General features: G+C 42.5%; 1 protein-coding gene across 1 annotated transcript; it reads right to left on the bottom strand.

The window, feature by feature from the left end:
• Window positions 1-667: 667 nt before the first annotated feature.
• On the bottom strand, window positions 668-7,320 carry LOC145408745 (uncharacterized). The gene is made up of 3 exons (XM_080279402.1): window positions 7,287-7,320; window positions 4,131-5,710; window positions 668-1,600 (listed from the first exon to the last, which is right to left on the bottom strand). Exons 1-3 carry the CDS (start codon window positions 7,318-7,320, stop codon window positions 668-670), a joined length of 2,547 nt encoding a protein of 848 aa, XP_080135528.1.
• Between the last annotated feature and the right edge of the window lie 11,763 nt (window positions 7,321-19,083).

Genomic DNA, 19,083 nt, shown 5'->3' with positions numbered 1-19,083 from the left:
AGATGGCAGTGAAAGGCTAAGGGTTTTATTCTTGCTGTTCAGATGGTTTTTTCAGGTCTGAAGGGGTTCAGTCAAGGGCAGTATTCTCGGTTAAGGAAGCTCCCTAACACCTTTTCCTAAGCGACTTATTTTGTGCATTATATCTTACTGTCCTATCCCGTGGTCCATAAACCCTTCCAATATCGCCATACTCTGCATGGATAACGTGCTAAAGGATAATACCCAGCCATATCCAAAAAAATAAATCACTAAGGAAGAGGTGTTAGGAAGCTTCCTTATGAGTCCAAGGTTCGTATTCTTGGCAGTTACGACAGCTTAACACCTCTTCCTCACAGATTTATTTTTTAGAATTACTTAAGTAACAGGAAGGCAAGGTGTAATCAGCAAAATAAATCGCATAGTAACAGGTGTTAGGGAGTACCTTACCCGACGAGAAGGCAGCCCAAGCCTCCCTTAACCCCTTCAGCTCGAGAAATCCCTCTAAGCTGAGAATAACCGTCTGAAAGTCGCCAAAATGTGAAGAAATCCAACACAAGTGAAATTAATTAGTATCTTACCTGTCTAGTCTACTTGGCACCTACCTGTAAATAATTATATTTTATTTACATTATTTATATAGAAATTTATATATACATCTATAGGGCAATAATTTATATAGATTGTACTATTAAAAGCTGGGAGTTTGGTATAGCCCGTTAGTTATACCGTTACCGTTGATTGCACCGTTATCGTTGATTGCCCCGTTACCGTTGATTGCACCGTTACCGTTGATCGCACTGTTACCGTTGATTGCACCCTTACCGTTAATTGCCCCGTTACCGTTGATTGCACCGTTACCATTGATTGCACCGTTACCGTTGATTGCTCTGTTGCCGTCGATTACTCGATTACCGTTACCGTTTGCGTAGCCATTACCGTTTATTACTCCGTTACCGCTGATTGCACCGTTGCCATTTGTATACCCATTTGTGTAGCCGTTGCCAATGACTGCGCCATAACCGTTGATTGCCCCGTTACCGTTGATTGCACCATTACCGTTGCCGTTGGTGTAGCCGTTTCCGTTCCCATTACCGTTGATTAGGCCGTTTCCGTTGACATCGTTGCTGTTGATTACTCCGTTACCTCTGCGACGCCCGTTACTGTAACCATTACCGTTGATACCGTTACCATTCACACCATTACTATAGCCATTTCCGTTGACACCGTTACCATTGATACTGCTACCGTTGATCCCTTTACCATTAATATCGTTGATACCGTTACCATTTACACCATTACCAAAACCATTACCGTTGATACCGTTTCCGTTGATACCGTTACCATTCACACCATTACCATAACCGTTACCATTGATACCGTTACTGTTGACACCGTTACCATTGATGCCGATACCGTTGACACCGTTACCGTTGATACCGTTACCGTTGACACCGTTGCCGCTGACGAGTCCAATATTGGCGTTGAGACCATAGAAACTGGGAGCGGTGGCACAGTCGAAGTTGTACCACCAGTCACACACAAAGTACTGTTGGTTGAAAACAGTACCGTTGGGACAAAGGAAGGAATCCATGCGTCCATCAGCTTGGCAGATGTGGAAGACCTGTGGAGATAGTAGTAGTAGTAGTAGAAGTAGTAGTAGTAGTGGTGGTGGTGGAGGTGGTGGTGTGGTGGTAGTAGTAATAGTGTGGAAAACCTGTGGAAATAGTGTAGTAGTAGTATTAGTAGTAGTAGTGTGTAAGACCTGTGGAAATACTGTAGTAGTAGTAGTAGTGGTAGTAGTAGTAGTAGTAGTGTGGAAGACCTGTGGAAATATTGTAGTAGTAGTAGTAGTGTGGAAGACCTGTGGAAATATTGTAGTAGTAGTAGTAGTAGTAGTAGCTGCGGTTGTGATGGTGGTGGTGGTGGTGGTGGTGGTGGCAATAGTAGTAGTAGTTGATGTAGTAGTAGTAGTAGTAGTAGAAATATAAACGTATTAATAGTAGTAGTAATGGTAGGAGGAAGAGGAGAAGGAGGAGAAGCGGGGGGGAAGAGGAGATAAAGAAGAACAAGAACAAGAACAAGAAATAGGCCTAGTAGTAACAGCAGAATCAGAGGCAGTAGTAGTAGTATAGAAGAAGATGAAGAAGAAGAAAGAGGAGGAGGAAGAGGAAGAAGAGAAGAAGAAAGAGGAGAAGTAGTAATAGTGGCAGAATGGAAGTGGTAGTGGAAGAAGAAAAAGAAGTATTATTAGTAGCAGAAATCGGTAACGAAGAAGCCCCAGTCATCATCTTCGGCATACCGGAAGATGGCATTAAGAGGTAATTAGGCAGGTCAGGGAGATCGACCGTACTGTTTAGAAATCAAGGTTGAAGATGCAAGAGAAAGTTGATAAATACGTGTCATGACTGCGAACTCTCTGCCTGATTTTAAGGTTAGTGTAATTCGTGGATGAGAGGCAGATTTCACTAAAGGGGAGGCTGATTTATGGCCAAAGTGAGAGAGAGGGGCATGTTTTTCAGTACACTAGCTCATTTCTTTCACTTTTCAATGCCCAAGGACTGAAGGCTATATTGCAAAGCTTTTTATCTTGTGATGTATTTGTAGATTTCACCAGAAAGAGCATTGTCTGGTCAAAGTGAGGGAGAATGGAATGTCTTTAAGTAAGCTAGCTCACTTCTTTCACATTCCAATGCACAAGGAGTTAAGAATGTATTGGAAAGTAGTATTGGTGTAATGTTTGGGGTCATTTTGAACTCAGACGGAACTGGACATGAGGCAGTTTTTGGTGTCTTCATCTCCTCAAAATCTGTCCTATGAGAGGCAAAATGCTAATAACTCATAGAAGCAGATCTCCATTTGAAAACAAACTCCTATAACCAAAACGTATAGGAGTGAAACCTGCTAATTTTTACCCCAATGATAAGGAGCAAACGTCCTACATCCCAGATTGTTATTAAAATTTGTTGATATTTTTACTTTCCTTCTCGTTATAGCCTAGCCTACCCTGGGTGTAATATCAGCTTGGTATTCATGGACCTGTGTATTGGTGTAGCTAACCCGGGTGTAGTGAAGGAACTGGCTAGATATACACACCCTAGACAGTAAGCATAATAGTGTACCCTCATGCTACACCCAGATTGCAGGCATTGTTGGTGTAGGAAAATTGGAAATGGTGTCGGGAAAGGTGTATTGGCGCTCCTATACCCAGTGTAGTGAAAAGGCTAGCTAAATACCATGAAGAACTCCCATAAGTATATAGTACCATGAATAAGTGCATAATGGTATCGTGAAGGGATCTAGCCTAAGATACTACCATGAAAAAGCCTTAGTACCGTGAAGGAATGCACAGATGGATCGTGAAGGGGCTAACATCAATAACTACCATGGAGACCTCCCATGATATAGTACCATGAAGGAGTGTATAAAGGAATGAACAGTATATACAATGGTAAAAAACTGCATTCATCCTTACATGACAGACATGGTTGCAGTGTCTGGGAAGGTGAATGTAGTGAAGTAAAGGACTGAGTAACTATTATAGTGGATGCGAGGGGTCGTATTGTGACAGATTTCGTTCCTCATCTTCCTCAGCTATTTATTTAGCCTCTTGTTGCTATGAGCCTTCATGGGCATCAATAGTAGATCTTAAAACCTCATTAGTAATGTATGAGGGAAGAAGTCTTAATGAAGCATGACATCAAGCCTGAGGCAGGATGTGAAGGTAGGAGTAGAGTACTGTGTGTTGGAGCAGGTGAACCCGGTGGACTGCAGGACTGTACTATGATACATGAAGACTTACACAGTAGATACAGTGCCAGGACATAATATCTCACAGTATTTTCACCTGACATCCGGCATCGTATGGTGTAATTACTGATACAGGCGTGCTACAGTGAAAAGACTTAACTATCATGAAGACCTAAGAGTGTAGATACAGTGCCAGGACTTACACAGTAGATACGGTGCCACAGAACAGTATCTCATAGTATTCTCACCTAACATCCAGTTTCCAGGGCGGCGTCAACATAACCCCCGGGTACCTGTGTGTTGGAGCAGGTAAACCCGGTAGACTGCAGGACTGCACTATGACACCTGAGGACTTACACAGTAGATACGGTGCCACAAAACAGTAAATCACTGTAACTTCTCACCTGACATCCAGCTTCCGGGGTGGCGTCGGCATAATATCCGGGCACCTGTGTGTTAGCGCAGGTGAAGCCGGTCAGCGGGACGGAGGCGAGGATGGGATAGTCCACGCCTGCAACGCCGCCCCCCCCGATGGCAGAGCTCAACGCGGTGATGGGGTCCACGAAGCCGTTGATCCCATTACCGTTGATGCCGTTGATTCCGTTGATACCGTTACCATTGATACCATTGATCCTGTTGATGCCGTTGATTCCGTTGATACCATTACCATTGATACCATTGATCTTGTTGATGCTGTTACCTTTGTGACCGTTTGTGAAGCCATTACCGATGCTTGTTATACGGTTTCCGTTGATGGCACCGTTTCCGTTAGCGTACCCATTACCGTTGATTGGACCGTTACCGTTGATGGCACCATTTCCGTCAGCGTACCCATTACCGTTGATTGGACCGTTACCGTTGATGGCACCGTTTCCGTTAGCGTACCCATTACCGTTGATTGGACCGTTACCGTTGATGGCACCGTTTCCGATAGTGTACCCGTTGCCGTTGATTGCACTGTTACCGTTGATTGCACCGTTACCGTTGATTGCACTGTTACCGTTGATTGCACCGTTACCATTGATTGCTCCATTACCATTACCGTTGATAACTCCGTTACCGTTGGTGTAGCCATTACCGTTACCGTTGATGAGTCCGTTACCGTTGATTGCTCCATTACCGTTGACTGCACCATTACCGTTGATTACTCCGTTTCCGTTACCAATGCCGTAAAAATAACCGTTACCGTTACCATTGAGTGCCCCGTTACCGTTGACTGCTCCATTACAGTTGATTACTTCGTTTCCGTTACCAATACCGTAAAAATAACCGTTACCGTTGCCATTGATTGCCCCGTTACCGTTGATTGCTCCGTTACCGTTGATTGCTCCGTTACCGTTGATTACACCATTACCGTTGATGTTAGTATAGCCGTTACCATTGATTACTCCGTTACTGTTGACTGCTCCATTGCCGTTGATTACTCCGTTACCGTTAACTGCACCATTACCGTTGATTCCTCCGTTTCCGTTACCAATACCGTAAAAATAACCATTACCGTTACCGTTGACTGCTCCGTTACCGTTACCATTGATTACCCCGTTACCGTTGATTTCTCCATTACCGTTGACAGCACCGTTACCGTTGATTGCTCCGTTTCCGTTACCAGTGCTGTAAGAATAGCCGTTACCGTTAATTACTCCATTACCGTTACCGTTGATTACACCGTTTCCGTTGCCGTTAGTATAGCCGTTACCGTTGATTGCTCCGTAACCGTTGATTACACCGTTACCGTTGCCGTTAGTATAGCCGTTACCGTTGATTGCTCCGTTACCGTTAATTACTCCGTTATTATTACCGTTGATTGCTCCGTTACCAATGGTTGCTCCATTACCGTTAAGGCCACCGCCGTTTGCGCCATAACCATTAACAGCACCGTTGCCATTTCCGTTGATCCCGTTGATTCCGTTTCCGTTTCCGTTGATTCCGTTACCGTTGCTTGGCGGTAGGTAGGTGTTCTGAGCCAGACACACTCCCAACAGGGCTGAGAAAGAGCGAGAGAGTGCGAGAGAGAGAGAAGAGAGACAGAGAGAGAGAGACAGAGAGAGAGTTAAAAAAAAAAGTAAATAACAGTGCTAAATATACGCAAAATATAATAATAATAATAATAATAATAATAATAATAATAATAATAGTAGTAGTAGTAGTAGTAGTAGTAGTAGTAGTAGTAGTAGTAGCAGTAGTAGTAGTAGTAGTAGTAGTAGTAGCAGTAGTAGTAGTAGTAGTAGTAGTAGTAGTAGTAATAGTAGTAGTAGTAGTAGTAGTAGTAGTAGTAGCAGTAGTAGTAGTAGTAGTAGTAGTAGTAGTAGTAGTAGTAGTGGTGGTAGTAGTAGTAGTAGTAGTGGTAGTAGTAGCAGTAGTAGAGGTCAGGTACTGAAAGGCGTCTGGCCATAGAGAAACAGATCAATAGAGATTATACCTAAGGCGTCTGGCGATAGGTAGATAGATAGATAATTAGGGCGTCTGGCGATAGATAGAGAGGATATTGAGAACGTCTGGCTATAGATTGATAGAGATGGTATAGGGCGTCTGGCAATAGAGATGCTGCGTAGGTAATAGATAGATGGCAATGAAACTATATGGTGTCTGGCAATAGATAGATAGATAAATAAATAGGTTGATAGACAGAGTTAAACTGAACTTCACAACTCCTCACTATAAATATCCCCCTCCAAAAAAGAAAAAGAAAATGAAAAGAAAAACGGTGTCGAGAGCAAGAAAGATGGTCCAGCTAAATGTATTTCTAAAACTTTTAAATTCTCTTCTAAAAGTCCTTCAGGCTACTGTGAGTACAAGCAGGATGTGCTAAACGTACTACCGCTACCCCTAAGACCAGGAACAAGTGCACACGAGTGTACATCCCCTCCCAGTGGCCAGGAACAAGTGCACATGAGTGTACATCCCCTCCCAGTGGCCAGGAACGAGTGCACACGAGTGTACATCCCCTTCCAGTGGCCAGGAACAAGTGCACACGAGTGTACATCCCCCTCCCGTGACCCCGAACAATTGTGCTCGCTTGTACATCCTCAGAAACAGTTGAGCGTGAGTGTAGTTCTTCCCCCTCCCCTCCACCACCACTACAGTTACCACCTGGCATTTAAGTGGCTGGATTGACCCGGAAGAGTGGCTTAACTAGGAACAGTGAAATGGCTGTCTGTCGTTGTGGTCGGGGGGGGGGGGGTAATAGAGACGCCTAGGGAGTCTTGTGTCCTGTCCACTCACACACAAAGTCAAGCTGAAAAAACGTAGAGGGTTAGAGCTAGCTTATTTTAGAGTTAGAGCTGGGTTAGGTTTGGCTCATACAGTATAACAGCTAATAAGAACATACATATCATTATAGTAACAGGTATATTTTTGGATGCTGCCTAAAGGTAATATATAACTGAAGCAATATTTAATTATAAACTTAATGAGTCCAAGGGCAAAGAAAAGTATGGCATATATTATCGCTATACTTGAAAATATACTATGCAGTCTTATGTAAACTATATTATGCTTATCTCCCTATCTATCTGCCTGTCTACCTATCTATCTATCTAAACATTAATCCATTTACTTACCAGCAAATATCAGCTGCCTCGTTATCTTAGCCATGTCTTCTTCGAGGACGACTTGAGGGTAAACTAAAGCTCAAGATGGAGAACCAGCCACCAGTGTAGGCAATTAATGGGATAGGGAGCTTTGGTGAGAGGAGCAGGTAGTTGTGATAGGAGAGGAGGGGAGCTGAAGACTATGCCTGGAAAGGAGAGCGTGCGCCTTATATACTGACTGTGAGGACCTCGGCAGTGACGCAATACCTCTCAGTGGAGAGAAAGGAGGGAAGATGGGGTGGAGGGAGGGAGAGGAAGGGCAAAGTATAAAGGAGGAATGAAAGCAAGTACTGACAACACGATAGATAAACAGGGTCGGATAGATAGAAGAAGGGAAAGATGAAGGGCAATAGATAAAGGAGGAATGAGGACAAGGACTGATAACGATAGATAAACAGGACTGGATAGATAGAAGGAGGGGAAGACAGAGGGCAATAGATAAAAAAGGAATGAGAGCAAATATTGATAACAAAATGGATGGAGTGAAGAGGAATGGGAAAGACAGAGAGCAAAGGGGAATGAAAAATGGAAAGCAAGATTGGATAATGACTGAGGTTAAGAAATAGGAGAATTTGGATGATGGCAGGAGAGAGAGAGAGAGAGAGAGAGAGAGAGAGAGAGAGAAGAAAAAATGGAGGAAGGCAGAAAATAAAGCAAAATCAAGAACATGAAAAACAAGATAAAATAATGTTACTTTGATAAGGAGAGTATTTTTCACAGTTACTTTGAGAGACAGAATATTTTGCAGTCACACTGATTGGCTTAGAATACTTTGCACATCTAGAAGTAATATATACATGTAGTACATATTACATCTTAGTTTACTTAGTGTTATTAATAGCACATTGATATGGAAATAGTTTGCCTCAATATTATGCAAGAAATTACACGAAGGCCTCCAGCACTGTGAGGGGTAAAGATTTTTTTCGATTTTTTTTCCCAGTTCATTAAAGTCAATAAGTTTTAGTCGGAACAGAATACACAATTAGACTCCCTTACTTCCATATAGCACACCTCTTGGCTCTCAGAATTCCTTTATTTCCCCGAACTGCCTCTCTTTGCAACTCGCATCCCCAGATCAGTGTCCCCCCGAAGTCCGACCTACAGGACCTCAAATCCACCTGTTGTAGATGTTTTAATGAATGGAGGACACCTGTATTCTGGTATATAGATTCTTAAAGTCTGTTTCTCCTACCTCTATTTATCTTCTGTAAAAAAAAATAAATATATCAAATGGGCTTTTTTTTTTTTTTTTTTTTTTGAAGAGTGTGCCTATGATATCTGATTTTGAGCTGAGGACAAGGATAGCAACACAACCTAGCCTTCCTCATAGATGATGATGATGATGATGATTGTGATGATGATGGTGATGATGATGGTGGTGGTGGTGGTGATGATGATGATGATAATAATGATGATGATGATGATGATGATGATGATGATGATGATGATGGTGACAGTTGGTAGTGGTAGTGATGATGATGATAAAGGTGATGATGATAATGCTGGTAATGGTACTGATGATGATGCTAATGATGATAATGATGACGATGAAGGCCTGAAAGTGCAAGGAGTGGAAGATTAACACAACCAATGAAATGCATAAACAAAGTACGCCAAAGATAAACAGAAAATGGAACCGAGATTTGCATATTAACGAAAGTAATTTGCAAGATAGGCAAATAGGGAAGTGATAGAATGGAGCAATAGATAGAGGGGAAACAAGGCCTAACTATACTCGTTTCACCCTGACTTGGCCTAAACTTGCCACCTCTCCATCTTGTTTACATTGGGAACAAAGTATAAGTGACAGAAGATGTATAAATGACATAATTAGCGATGGTGTTTTGTTTCCCTGATTGGCCTCAGTTGTGGAGTTTATAGCAATAGATTAAAGCCAGAATACGGTACTAGTCACGAAGAAGTGCTGTGGAATGGATGTAGAATCGTAGTAATATATTTTACTACAGAAATTGGCAACAAAACAACAACAACAACAAGAGAGAGACGAATATCCTGGCTTAAACTGAAAGGCGAAAACCAACTATAGTGCATTCATTTTAACTTGGCCCAAAATTTTTCCTCCATTGGCAGCTTATTTTCTTTAGTTCAGGGTCAGAATAAGGCAGTATTGCGGCTCTACATCCTTCCCAGTGCACTTCCCCGTGACTATTCTCCTCTTCTCTAACTACGCCTAAAATTTCCATCTCTCCATCTTGAATGCTGAGATGTAGCAATAGTTTAACACGAGATTATGATGCTATACTCTTTTCACCTTAACTTGGCACAGATTTATCGCCCTGTTGCACCAAATTGTCATTCTACAAGTGCTCTACATCTGTTCCACAGCACTTCTTTGTGACTAACATCATATTCTAGTGTTGATCTCTTTCTACAGCTCATTTCGAGATGGCGGGAAGGCAGTTATTTTTATCTCCTCTGGTTCATTCACATTTACTTGGCTTAGATTTTCGTCCTTTTTGCAACCTGTTTCCCTTAGCTAATTTTCAGAAGCTACTAATTCGGCTCCACAGCTTGTCCACAGCAATTCTTCGTGACTAGTATCATATCCTATTCATAATCACTTGATATAACTCAATGTTCAAGATGGAGACACGGCAATTTATCGTCTATGCTCCGTTCACTTTTACTTGGCCTAATGCTTGCCGTAAAACAACCAACTCAGAGACAAATAAATAAGTAAATATAATGTACACCCATCCATCCATCCATCCATCCATCCATACATACATACATACATACACACATCCGCCCCTCTCCCGGTGACGACTCGAGGTGCCTGGAACCACTGTCTGACTCTCTTCTTCTTCATTTCTGCAACATTCGGGGCCTTTCCTCTAACTTTTGCTCTGTTGAGCACCACCTCTCCTCCTCTAAACCTCACCTTCTTTTTCTAACGGAGACTCAGCTGTCTGAGGCAACTGACAGCAAACCCTTTTCTGTATCCTCCTACTTTCTCTATACTCATTTCAAAGCCAAAGGTGGCTGTTGTGTATATATTCGCAACGACTTATCTTGCTCTCGTGTTCCTGAACTCGATTCTTCTGAATTCTCTACACTCTGGCTTCGGCTTTCCTGTCATTCTCTGACTAAATATATCTGTGCTGTTTACTTATCCCCTAATTCTCCTGACTATGGAAAATTCTTCGACTATCTTACTTCTACGATGGAACACATTCTATCCATTTCTCCTTTCTCTGAAATTTCCATTCTAGGAGATTTCAATGTTCACCACCACCTTTGGCTCTCCTCTCCTTTCACGGATCCACCTGGTGAACCAGCCTACATCTTTTCTATCCTTAATGACCTAGAGCAGCTTGTACAGCACCCTACCCGTATCCCTGACCGCCTTGGAGAGAGCTCCAACATACTTGACCTCTTCCTCACAACTAATCCTTCTGCTTACTCTGTTAATCTTTTCTCTCCGTTGGGCTCCTCCGATCACAACCTTATTACCTTAACCTGTCCTATCACTCGGGTACGGCCTGTGGACCCTCCAGGGAAACGTCGTTTGTGGCATTTTGGAGCCGCGGACTGGGAGGCCCTCAGGCAGTACTTCTTTTATTTTCCCTGGAGTGATTATTGCTTCCATGGATGGGAGCCATCTGAGTGTGCCTTGCGCATTACGGAGGTTATTCTCTCGGGCATGGAAGCATACATTCCTTTCTCATATCCTTTGACTAACGCAAGAAAGCCTTGGTTTAATCACGCTTGTTCTAATGCTGTCCACAACAAAGACAGGGCCTACAAAAGGTGCCGGAGCCAACCCACCCCTGAATCACATCATCTTTACGTTTCTGCCCGGAATCATGCTAAGTCTGTTCTTCGCTCTACTAAAAATAATTTCATCCATACTAAATGCTCTCAACTCTAAAACTCGAATTCTTCCTGCTCCTTCTGGCACCTTGCCAAAAACTTTTCTAACAACTTTACCTCATCATCCTTCCCTCCTCTTTTCTACTCTGATGGTTCTGTAGCTATTTCTTCTCCTGATAAAGCAGATCTCTTCGCACAGACTTTCTCCTCCAATTTCACCTTAGATGATTCCGGTGCTGTTCCTCCATCTCTTCCCCCCTCTGACTTCTTCATGGCTGACATTAAAATTTCTTCAGTTGATGTATTTTCTGCCATCACTGGCCTCAGTACTAACAAGGCATATGGGCCTGATGGGGTCCCTCCTGTTGTTCTCAAGAACTGTGCTTCTGTGCTTACACCCTGCCTAGGCAAACTCTTTCGCCTTTGTCTGTCAACTTGTACCTTTCCTTCTTGCTGGAAGTTTGCTTTCATTCAGCCAGTCCCAAATAAGGGTGACCACTCCCAACCCTCCAACTATCGTCCAGTTGCTTTAACGTCCTGTATTTCAAAAGTTTTTGAGTCAATTCTCAATAGAAAAATTTTAAGGCATCTTTCCTATCACAACCTTCTTTCCGATCGTCAGTACGGGTTCCGTCAGGGACGCTCCACTGGCGATCTTCTCACCTACTTTCAGACTCCTGGTCATCCTTCTTTCGGGACTTTGACGAAAGCTTTGCCATTGCACTTGACATCTCAAAGGCTTTCGATCGAGTCTGGCATAAATCTTTAATTTCCAAACTGCCCTCCTACGGTTTCTATCCTTCTATCTGTGCCTTCATCGCCTGCTTCCTTTCTGGTCGTTCTATAGCCGCTGTTGTAGACGGCCATTGTTCTTCTCCTAGATCTATCAACAGTGGTGTTCCTCAGGGCTCTGTCCTATCACCTACTCTCTTCCTTTTATTCATCAATGATCTAAGCTCTACATCTAACCCTATCCACTCATACGCTGATGACTCCACCCTTCACCTTTCCATTCGGTTCCCGCAACGCCCATCTCAACAGTTACTTCAACAAACAAGGGATGAGGCTATGGCACACCTAATGTCTGACTTGGCTCGTATCTCTGACTGGGATAAAAATAATATTGTTGTTTTTAATGCATCTAAGACTCAGTTCTTACACCTATCAACCAACAAAATATTCCACAGGTATACCCACTAATGTTTAATAATATTCAGCTTAATCCTGCATCATCCTTGAACATGCTTGGGGTTTCATTTACTCGGGACTTATCTTGGAAAGATCATATTACATCTCTTGTAAAATCTGCTTCCAAGAGATTGGGTGTGCTAAGCCGACTCCGCTCTTTCTTTACCCCTGCACAATTGTTGACTCTATAAGGGGTTTTATCCGCCCCTGTGTGGAGTACAACTCTCATGTGTGGGGAGGCTCCCCACATACAGCTCTTCCCAATAGGGTGGAGTAAAAGGCTCTTCGTCTCATTAACTCTCCTCCTCTTACTGACTCCCTTCAACCTCTGTCTCTTCGCCGCACTGTTGCATCTTTATCTCTTTTCTATCGCCACTTTAATGGTCACTGCTCCTCTGAACTGTCTGCTTGCATTCCTCCACCTCTGCGACGGGCGGGTAGCTCCCGTCTGGCAGCAAACTCTCATCCCTTTTCTGTCCAACTCTCTAATGCAAGAGTTAACCGTTACTCCCAGTCTTTCATTTATGCAACAGGTCAGCTCTGGAACTGTCTCCCTCTGTCTGTATTTCCTGCTGCCTATGATCTCCAGTCTTTCAAACGCAGTGTGTCCAGGCATCTCAAAATGATCGGATCTTGAATTTGGCTCACTATTGTATTTTGTTTTTCTCTTGGAGGGAACTGTAACTGCGGGCTCATGGTCTTTGGTTCCTTCTTCCTCGCATAAAAAAAAAAATCTATCTATCTGTCCATCCACACATACACACATCCATCCATCCACACATACACACATCCATCCATCCACCCATACAGTACATACATCCGCACATCTATCTATCCATCCATCCATTCATCTATCCCTTCATCCATCCACACACACACACCCACACACACCCAAACACACACACACACACACACACACACACACACACACACACACACACACACACACACACACACACAGACACACACACACATACACACATACATACATACATACACACACACATCCATCCATCCATCCACACATTCACCCAATCATCCATCCATCCATACATACATACACTCATCTATTCATCCATCCATACATACACACATCCACCCTCCCATCCATCCATCCATGCATCCATACATACACACATCCATCCCTCCATCCATCCACCCATCCATCCATCCATCCAACCATCCATCCAAGCAGTCATTCATACAAATATCTATCCATCCATCCATCCATCCATCCAACCATCCATTTATACATCCATCCATCCATCCATCCAATCATCCATCCAACCATCCATGCATACATCCATCCATCCATCCATCCAACCAGCCATATAAGCACCCGTTCATACAAATATCCATGCATCAATCCATCCATCCATCCATCCAACCAGCCATATAAGCACCCGTTCATACAAATATCCATGCATCAATCCATCCATCCAATCATCCATCCCAGCATCCATTCATACAAACATACATCCATCCATCCAATCATCCACGCAACCATCCATTCATACACACATCTATCCATCCACCCATCCATCCATCCATCCAACCACCCAAGGATCCATTCATACACACATCCATCCATCCATACAAGCATCCATTCATACACACATCCATCCATCCATCCATCCTTCCAACCATCCATCGAAGCATCCATTCATACACACATGCATCCTCCATCCATCCATTCACCCATCCATCCAAGCATCCGTTCATACGCACATCCAACCATCCATCCAAGCATCCATTCATACACACATCCTCCATCCATCCATCCAAGCATCCATTCATACACACGTCCATCCATCTATCCATCCATCCAAGCATTCATTCATACACACATCCATCCATCCATCCATCCAAGCATTCATTCATACACACATCCATCCATCCATCCAAGCATCCATTCATACACACATCCAACCATCCATCCAAGCATCCATTCATACACACATCCATCCATCCATCCAATCAACCATCCATACAGTGACACATTTTCCATTTCACTCCTGCTCACACCAAAACAGAAAAAATTGACCATAGAGCAAAGGAGGCAGGAAAAAAAATGAAGAAAAGAAGAAGGAAATTAGTCCGGGGGAAATATAGATCAGAGAGGAAGAGGAATATTACTGAGGCCTTGTTGTGAAATTGCTGCTGGCTAACAGTACTGGGAGAGAGAGAGAGAGAGAGAGAGAGAGAGAGAGAGAGAGAGAGAGAGAGAGAGAGTCTTAGATAATGATAATGGAAGATAGATAGACAGAGTCTAAGATAATAATTTTGGAAGATTGATAGATAGATAGATAGATGGATGGGGAGACAGACAGACAGACAGACAGACAGACAGACAGAAAGACAGACAGACAGACAGACAGACAGAAGGACAGACAGACAGACGGATAGACTTACATACACACACACACACACACACACACACACACACACACACACACACACACACACTGACATTGAGTACCGGTGGATATGATGACAGACTAACAGATACACAGACAGACAGACAGAGACAGTAAGATAGCAAGTGATAGAGTAGGAAAGGAAAAGGAAGAGGAGAGAGAGAGAGAGAGAGAGAGAGAGAGAGAGAGAGAGAGAGAGAGAGAGTGAGAGAGAAGGTTAGAGAGAGAGAGAGAGAGAGAGGCCTTGTTATGAAAACGTTCCCACTTAACAAAGGAATGAGATTAAGGGCCCAAATCCTTCTTGCACCATTTTCTTAACCCCTGCATCACAGCGATTCATTCTCATTATCCTTAGACTTTACCATAGTTCACTTAGTCACTTACACTTTACACTTACACCTCTATCTTAAGTGGCAATACCTACAATTCACTATGTACTTAGTGATAGTTGCTGCACTTCATCACTCACGTACACTTTATACTAGTGGTTCTTAACCTATGGGTCGCGACCCAAATTTGGGTCGCCAAGCCATTTGGAGTGGGTCGCCAAGAGACAAATATATTACTGATATTATTAATGTTGTATACTCTTACTTTTTAACATATTACCGTACTTGTCGATACTTCACACTTTACATTCACTCTCTCTCTCTCTCTCTCTCTCTCTCTCTCTCTCTCTCTCTCTCTCTCTCTCTCCCACAGTAGGCGATTGCATTTGGCTTAAAAAAAAGATTATTACCATGCACACAACTGGGAGTAAAGTACCGGTACTGTACATTTTATATTTTAAAACTTAACTGTTTTCATTTCGGAGTAATGATGCCCAGCTCATGGCTTACGTACGGTACCGAGGTCCAGAAGACATGGAATAGGAATTTCTGTTCTGTCGGTCATTACACACGACCACAACCAGAGAAGATGTTTTCAGTACCGTGGACTCATTCTTCAAGGAAGCAGGGCTTCAGTGGAATCAGTGTTTTATGTCTGTTGTGACTGTGCACCAGCAATGCTGAGAGTACGTCATGGCTTCATTGCTAGAGTTAAAGAAGAAAATCCATTCGTGCTGATTGTTCACTGTCTCCTTCACCGTGAGAATCTTGCTTCTCAGGGGTTGTCACCTGAGTTACAGAGAGTGATGCAGGAAGTCATCCAGGTAGTCATTTTCATTAATTTAGGGCTGTGCCCTCCAGGATCATCAGTTGGATGTGTTTTATTTTTGTTCAGAGCATTGTTACATAGCCTATGATTTCATCATCCTTTGTGTAATTCTAACGTACAGTGTGCTGCCTGTTTGATCACGAGCGTGTTCTACCTCACTGCCCCCCTTCTACCGTTATAGTAGAGTAAGTCGTTCTTTCTGTTGTTCAGAGCGGGATTGTCAACTCTTTGTCCCCGTGGCTTCATTTGCGCGTCCTTCTTACAAGTTGTATCAAGCTCTGCCGGCCCCTATATAATGAGCTCAGTCTTTGCATTATTGCCACTTAGATCTACTCCTCATTTTGCTAACATCTCTGTCCTCCCCTGTACAGTTATTATTGTGAGTGCTCAGGAAGTCTCCAACCATCTAGCAGCTGTGTAATTTGAGTATAAGTGTTATTGCATTTTGTTCTTGTACTGTATAGCATAAGTTGTTAATTTATAGGCCAGTGAGGTTTTTGTAATTCATGTAAGGTTCTTATTGTTAGCCATTGTTCATAATAGTTTATATCTGTAATAATTTATCTTGCATTAACTGAGCATTACCCAGTGTATTTTCATTTTATCAGGGCTGACTTAGGTAAATTTACTCTTGCTAATTTCGTGTTAATAGAGGCTATTGCAGTTAACCATATATTTAACCTGTTTTTTTGCCATTACATTATCCTTATGAGTCCTGAATGTTTTGTTGTTAGCTTGAGCATTAAACTTTAACTTGTAATTTTATCTAACTCTTTTGTTTTGATCCTGGAACTTTACGGGACAGTAGTGATTTTTAGTATTCTCACTTAAAGTGTACATTATCTATCTCTGTTCCGTAACACAAATTTGGCGACCTCTTATCAGGATATTCAGGATATTATCATAAGGATATTGCTTGATATTTTGTGACTGTGATTTATTCATGATGTCTACTATTACTACGCTTGATGAAGCGAAAGATTTTTTGTCAAATGTGCAAACAGTGTGTGATGTAGAAAACAGAACAAAGAATGAACTTAAGCTTGTTGCTCAACAATTGGGAATTGCAGTTCACTCTCATCATTCTAAAGATCAAATTGTTGGCATGATTAATAAAAGCTTGTTTAATGTAACTCCTCCAAATGAGCAAACGCAGATTGAATTAGCTAAGTTACAGCTAGCCCTGCAGGAGGCTCGTGTTAAGGAGGCTGAATTTCAAGCACGTGCTAAGGAGGCTGAGTCTCAGGCTAAGGAGGCGGAGTCTCATGCTAAGGAGGCTGAGTTTCAGGCTCGTGCTAAGGAGGCTAAGGCACAAGTTGAAATTGCTAGGATTCAGGCAGACCATGAGTATCGCATGAAACAAGGTGGAACTGGACCATCTAGCTCTGATGATTTTGATGTGGCTAAAAATGTTAAACTTGTCCCTCCTTTTAATGAATCTGATTTAACAAAGTTTTTTCAGTTGTTTGAGAGGGTAGCTACAGGTTTTAATTGGCCCAAAAAGTATTGGCCAGTACTCCTTCAAACTGTTCTCACCGGTAAAGCTCAAGTAACTTATGCATCTTTGCCTCAGGATCAATCTAATAATTATGATGTAGTTAAGAGCTTGATTCTTAAGGCCTATGAGCTTGTTCCTGAAGCCTATAGAGTAAAATTTAGGACAACTTACAAGCAAGATAAGCAATCCCATGTTGAGTATGCAAAAATCAAAGAAGATCTGTTAGAGCAGTGGTTAAATTCTAAGAATGTGGATTCTGATTTTGACAAATTTAAGCAGATGATTTTGCTGAAGGACTTCAAGAGGTGTATTTATAAAGATGTAAGCCTATATCTTGATGAGAAAAGAATAGATAATTTGTCTGATGCTGCAGTTTTAGCTGATGAATATGTTCTCACTCACAAGAGATATTCTAAAGAAAAAGGGAAAGCTGAGAGTAAGTACGTTGCCTCTACTCAGAGGACAGGTAACAGGAAAGAGAATAAAGATGATGTTTCTCAGGAAGTAAATACCAGCTCCACCTCTAGATTTCAGAAAAGTAAATGTACTTATTGTAGTAAGCTTGGTCATACTACGGAGAAATGTTTCAGGAGACAGCATGATGTGAACAAAAAGGAGTCTTTAAATATTCAGTCAATTGGTCTAGTGTCCACTCTTGAGAGTTCCCAGAATTCTTTAACTGAGTTACTGAACCTGCTTTGAGGGGTAACTTAAATTCTCATGATGAAGCTCCTCTTTTGAGCAGTAACGTGGGTGACACTCTCAAGAGTTCATGTGCTAATTTCCTGTCTGATGGTTTTGTCAGTCCTTTGGACAATAATGACAGGAAATCAGTTAAAATATAGCGTGATACAGGTGCTTGCCAATCCCTTATGCTGACCAGTGTTCCAGGCTTTAATGTTAATTCCTCTGATGAAACTGTAATCTTACAAGGTGTAGGGAATAATTACTTCTCTGTCCCTCTGTGCAGAGTGAATTTAGAGTCTGGTTTTGTTAATGGTTCTGTTATGGTTGGGTTGGTTGAGACACTCCCAATATCAGGTGTAACTTTCTTACTTGGAAATGATATTGGTGGAAGTCAAGTGTGTCCAACTCCTCAGTTGTCTAGTGAGCCAGTGGCTGCGTCCCAGGATTGTGATGTCCCTGATGTGTTCCCTGCATGTGCTGTCACTAGGGCTAAGTCTAAAGTTTCTGGTGATTTAGAGGATAATGATGATGTTATCCTAGCTGACACTTTTCTTGCTAATTTGGACCACTCACCAGATGAGGCAGTACCCCGTAGTGTTGATAATTTGTCTCGTCAAGAGTTGGTTGAGTTGCAGGTTGCTGACCCTGAGTTGAAAGGTCTAGCTAACTCTGCTTACAGTGAAGAAGAGTCAGCCGGTGCTTCTACTTGTTATTATGTAAAGTCAGGAGTACTTATGAGGAAGTGGAGACCCCCAACAGCATCAACCGACTGTGAATGGGAGGTTGTACATCAAGTTGTCATCCCTCGTGTTTGTAGGCAGGATATCATTAGAGTGGCTCATGATTCCAGTTTGGCAGGACACTTTGGAGTGAGGAAGACTGTGGCACGCATTTTGAAACACTTCTACTGGCCAGGTATCTTCAGGGATGTTTCCTGGTATTGTAAGTCTTGTCACACCTGTCAAGTTGTGGGGAAGTGTAA

Source organism: Coenobita brevimanus, chromosome 78 (assembly GCF_032717465.1).
Source record: "Coenobita brevimanus isolate Jiangsu-jjx chromosome 78, ASM3271746v2, whole genome shotgun sequence".
In the NCBI taxonomy this organism is placed as follows: domain Eukaryota; kingdom Metazoa; phylum Arthropoda; class Malacostraca; order Decapoda; family Coenobitidae; genus Coenobita; species Coenobita brevimanus.
The sequence above is the reverse complement of the archived record's forward strand: the minus strand, read 5'-3'. Positions and strand labels throughout refer to the sequence as shown.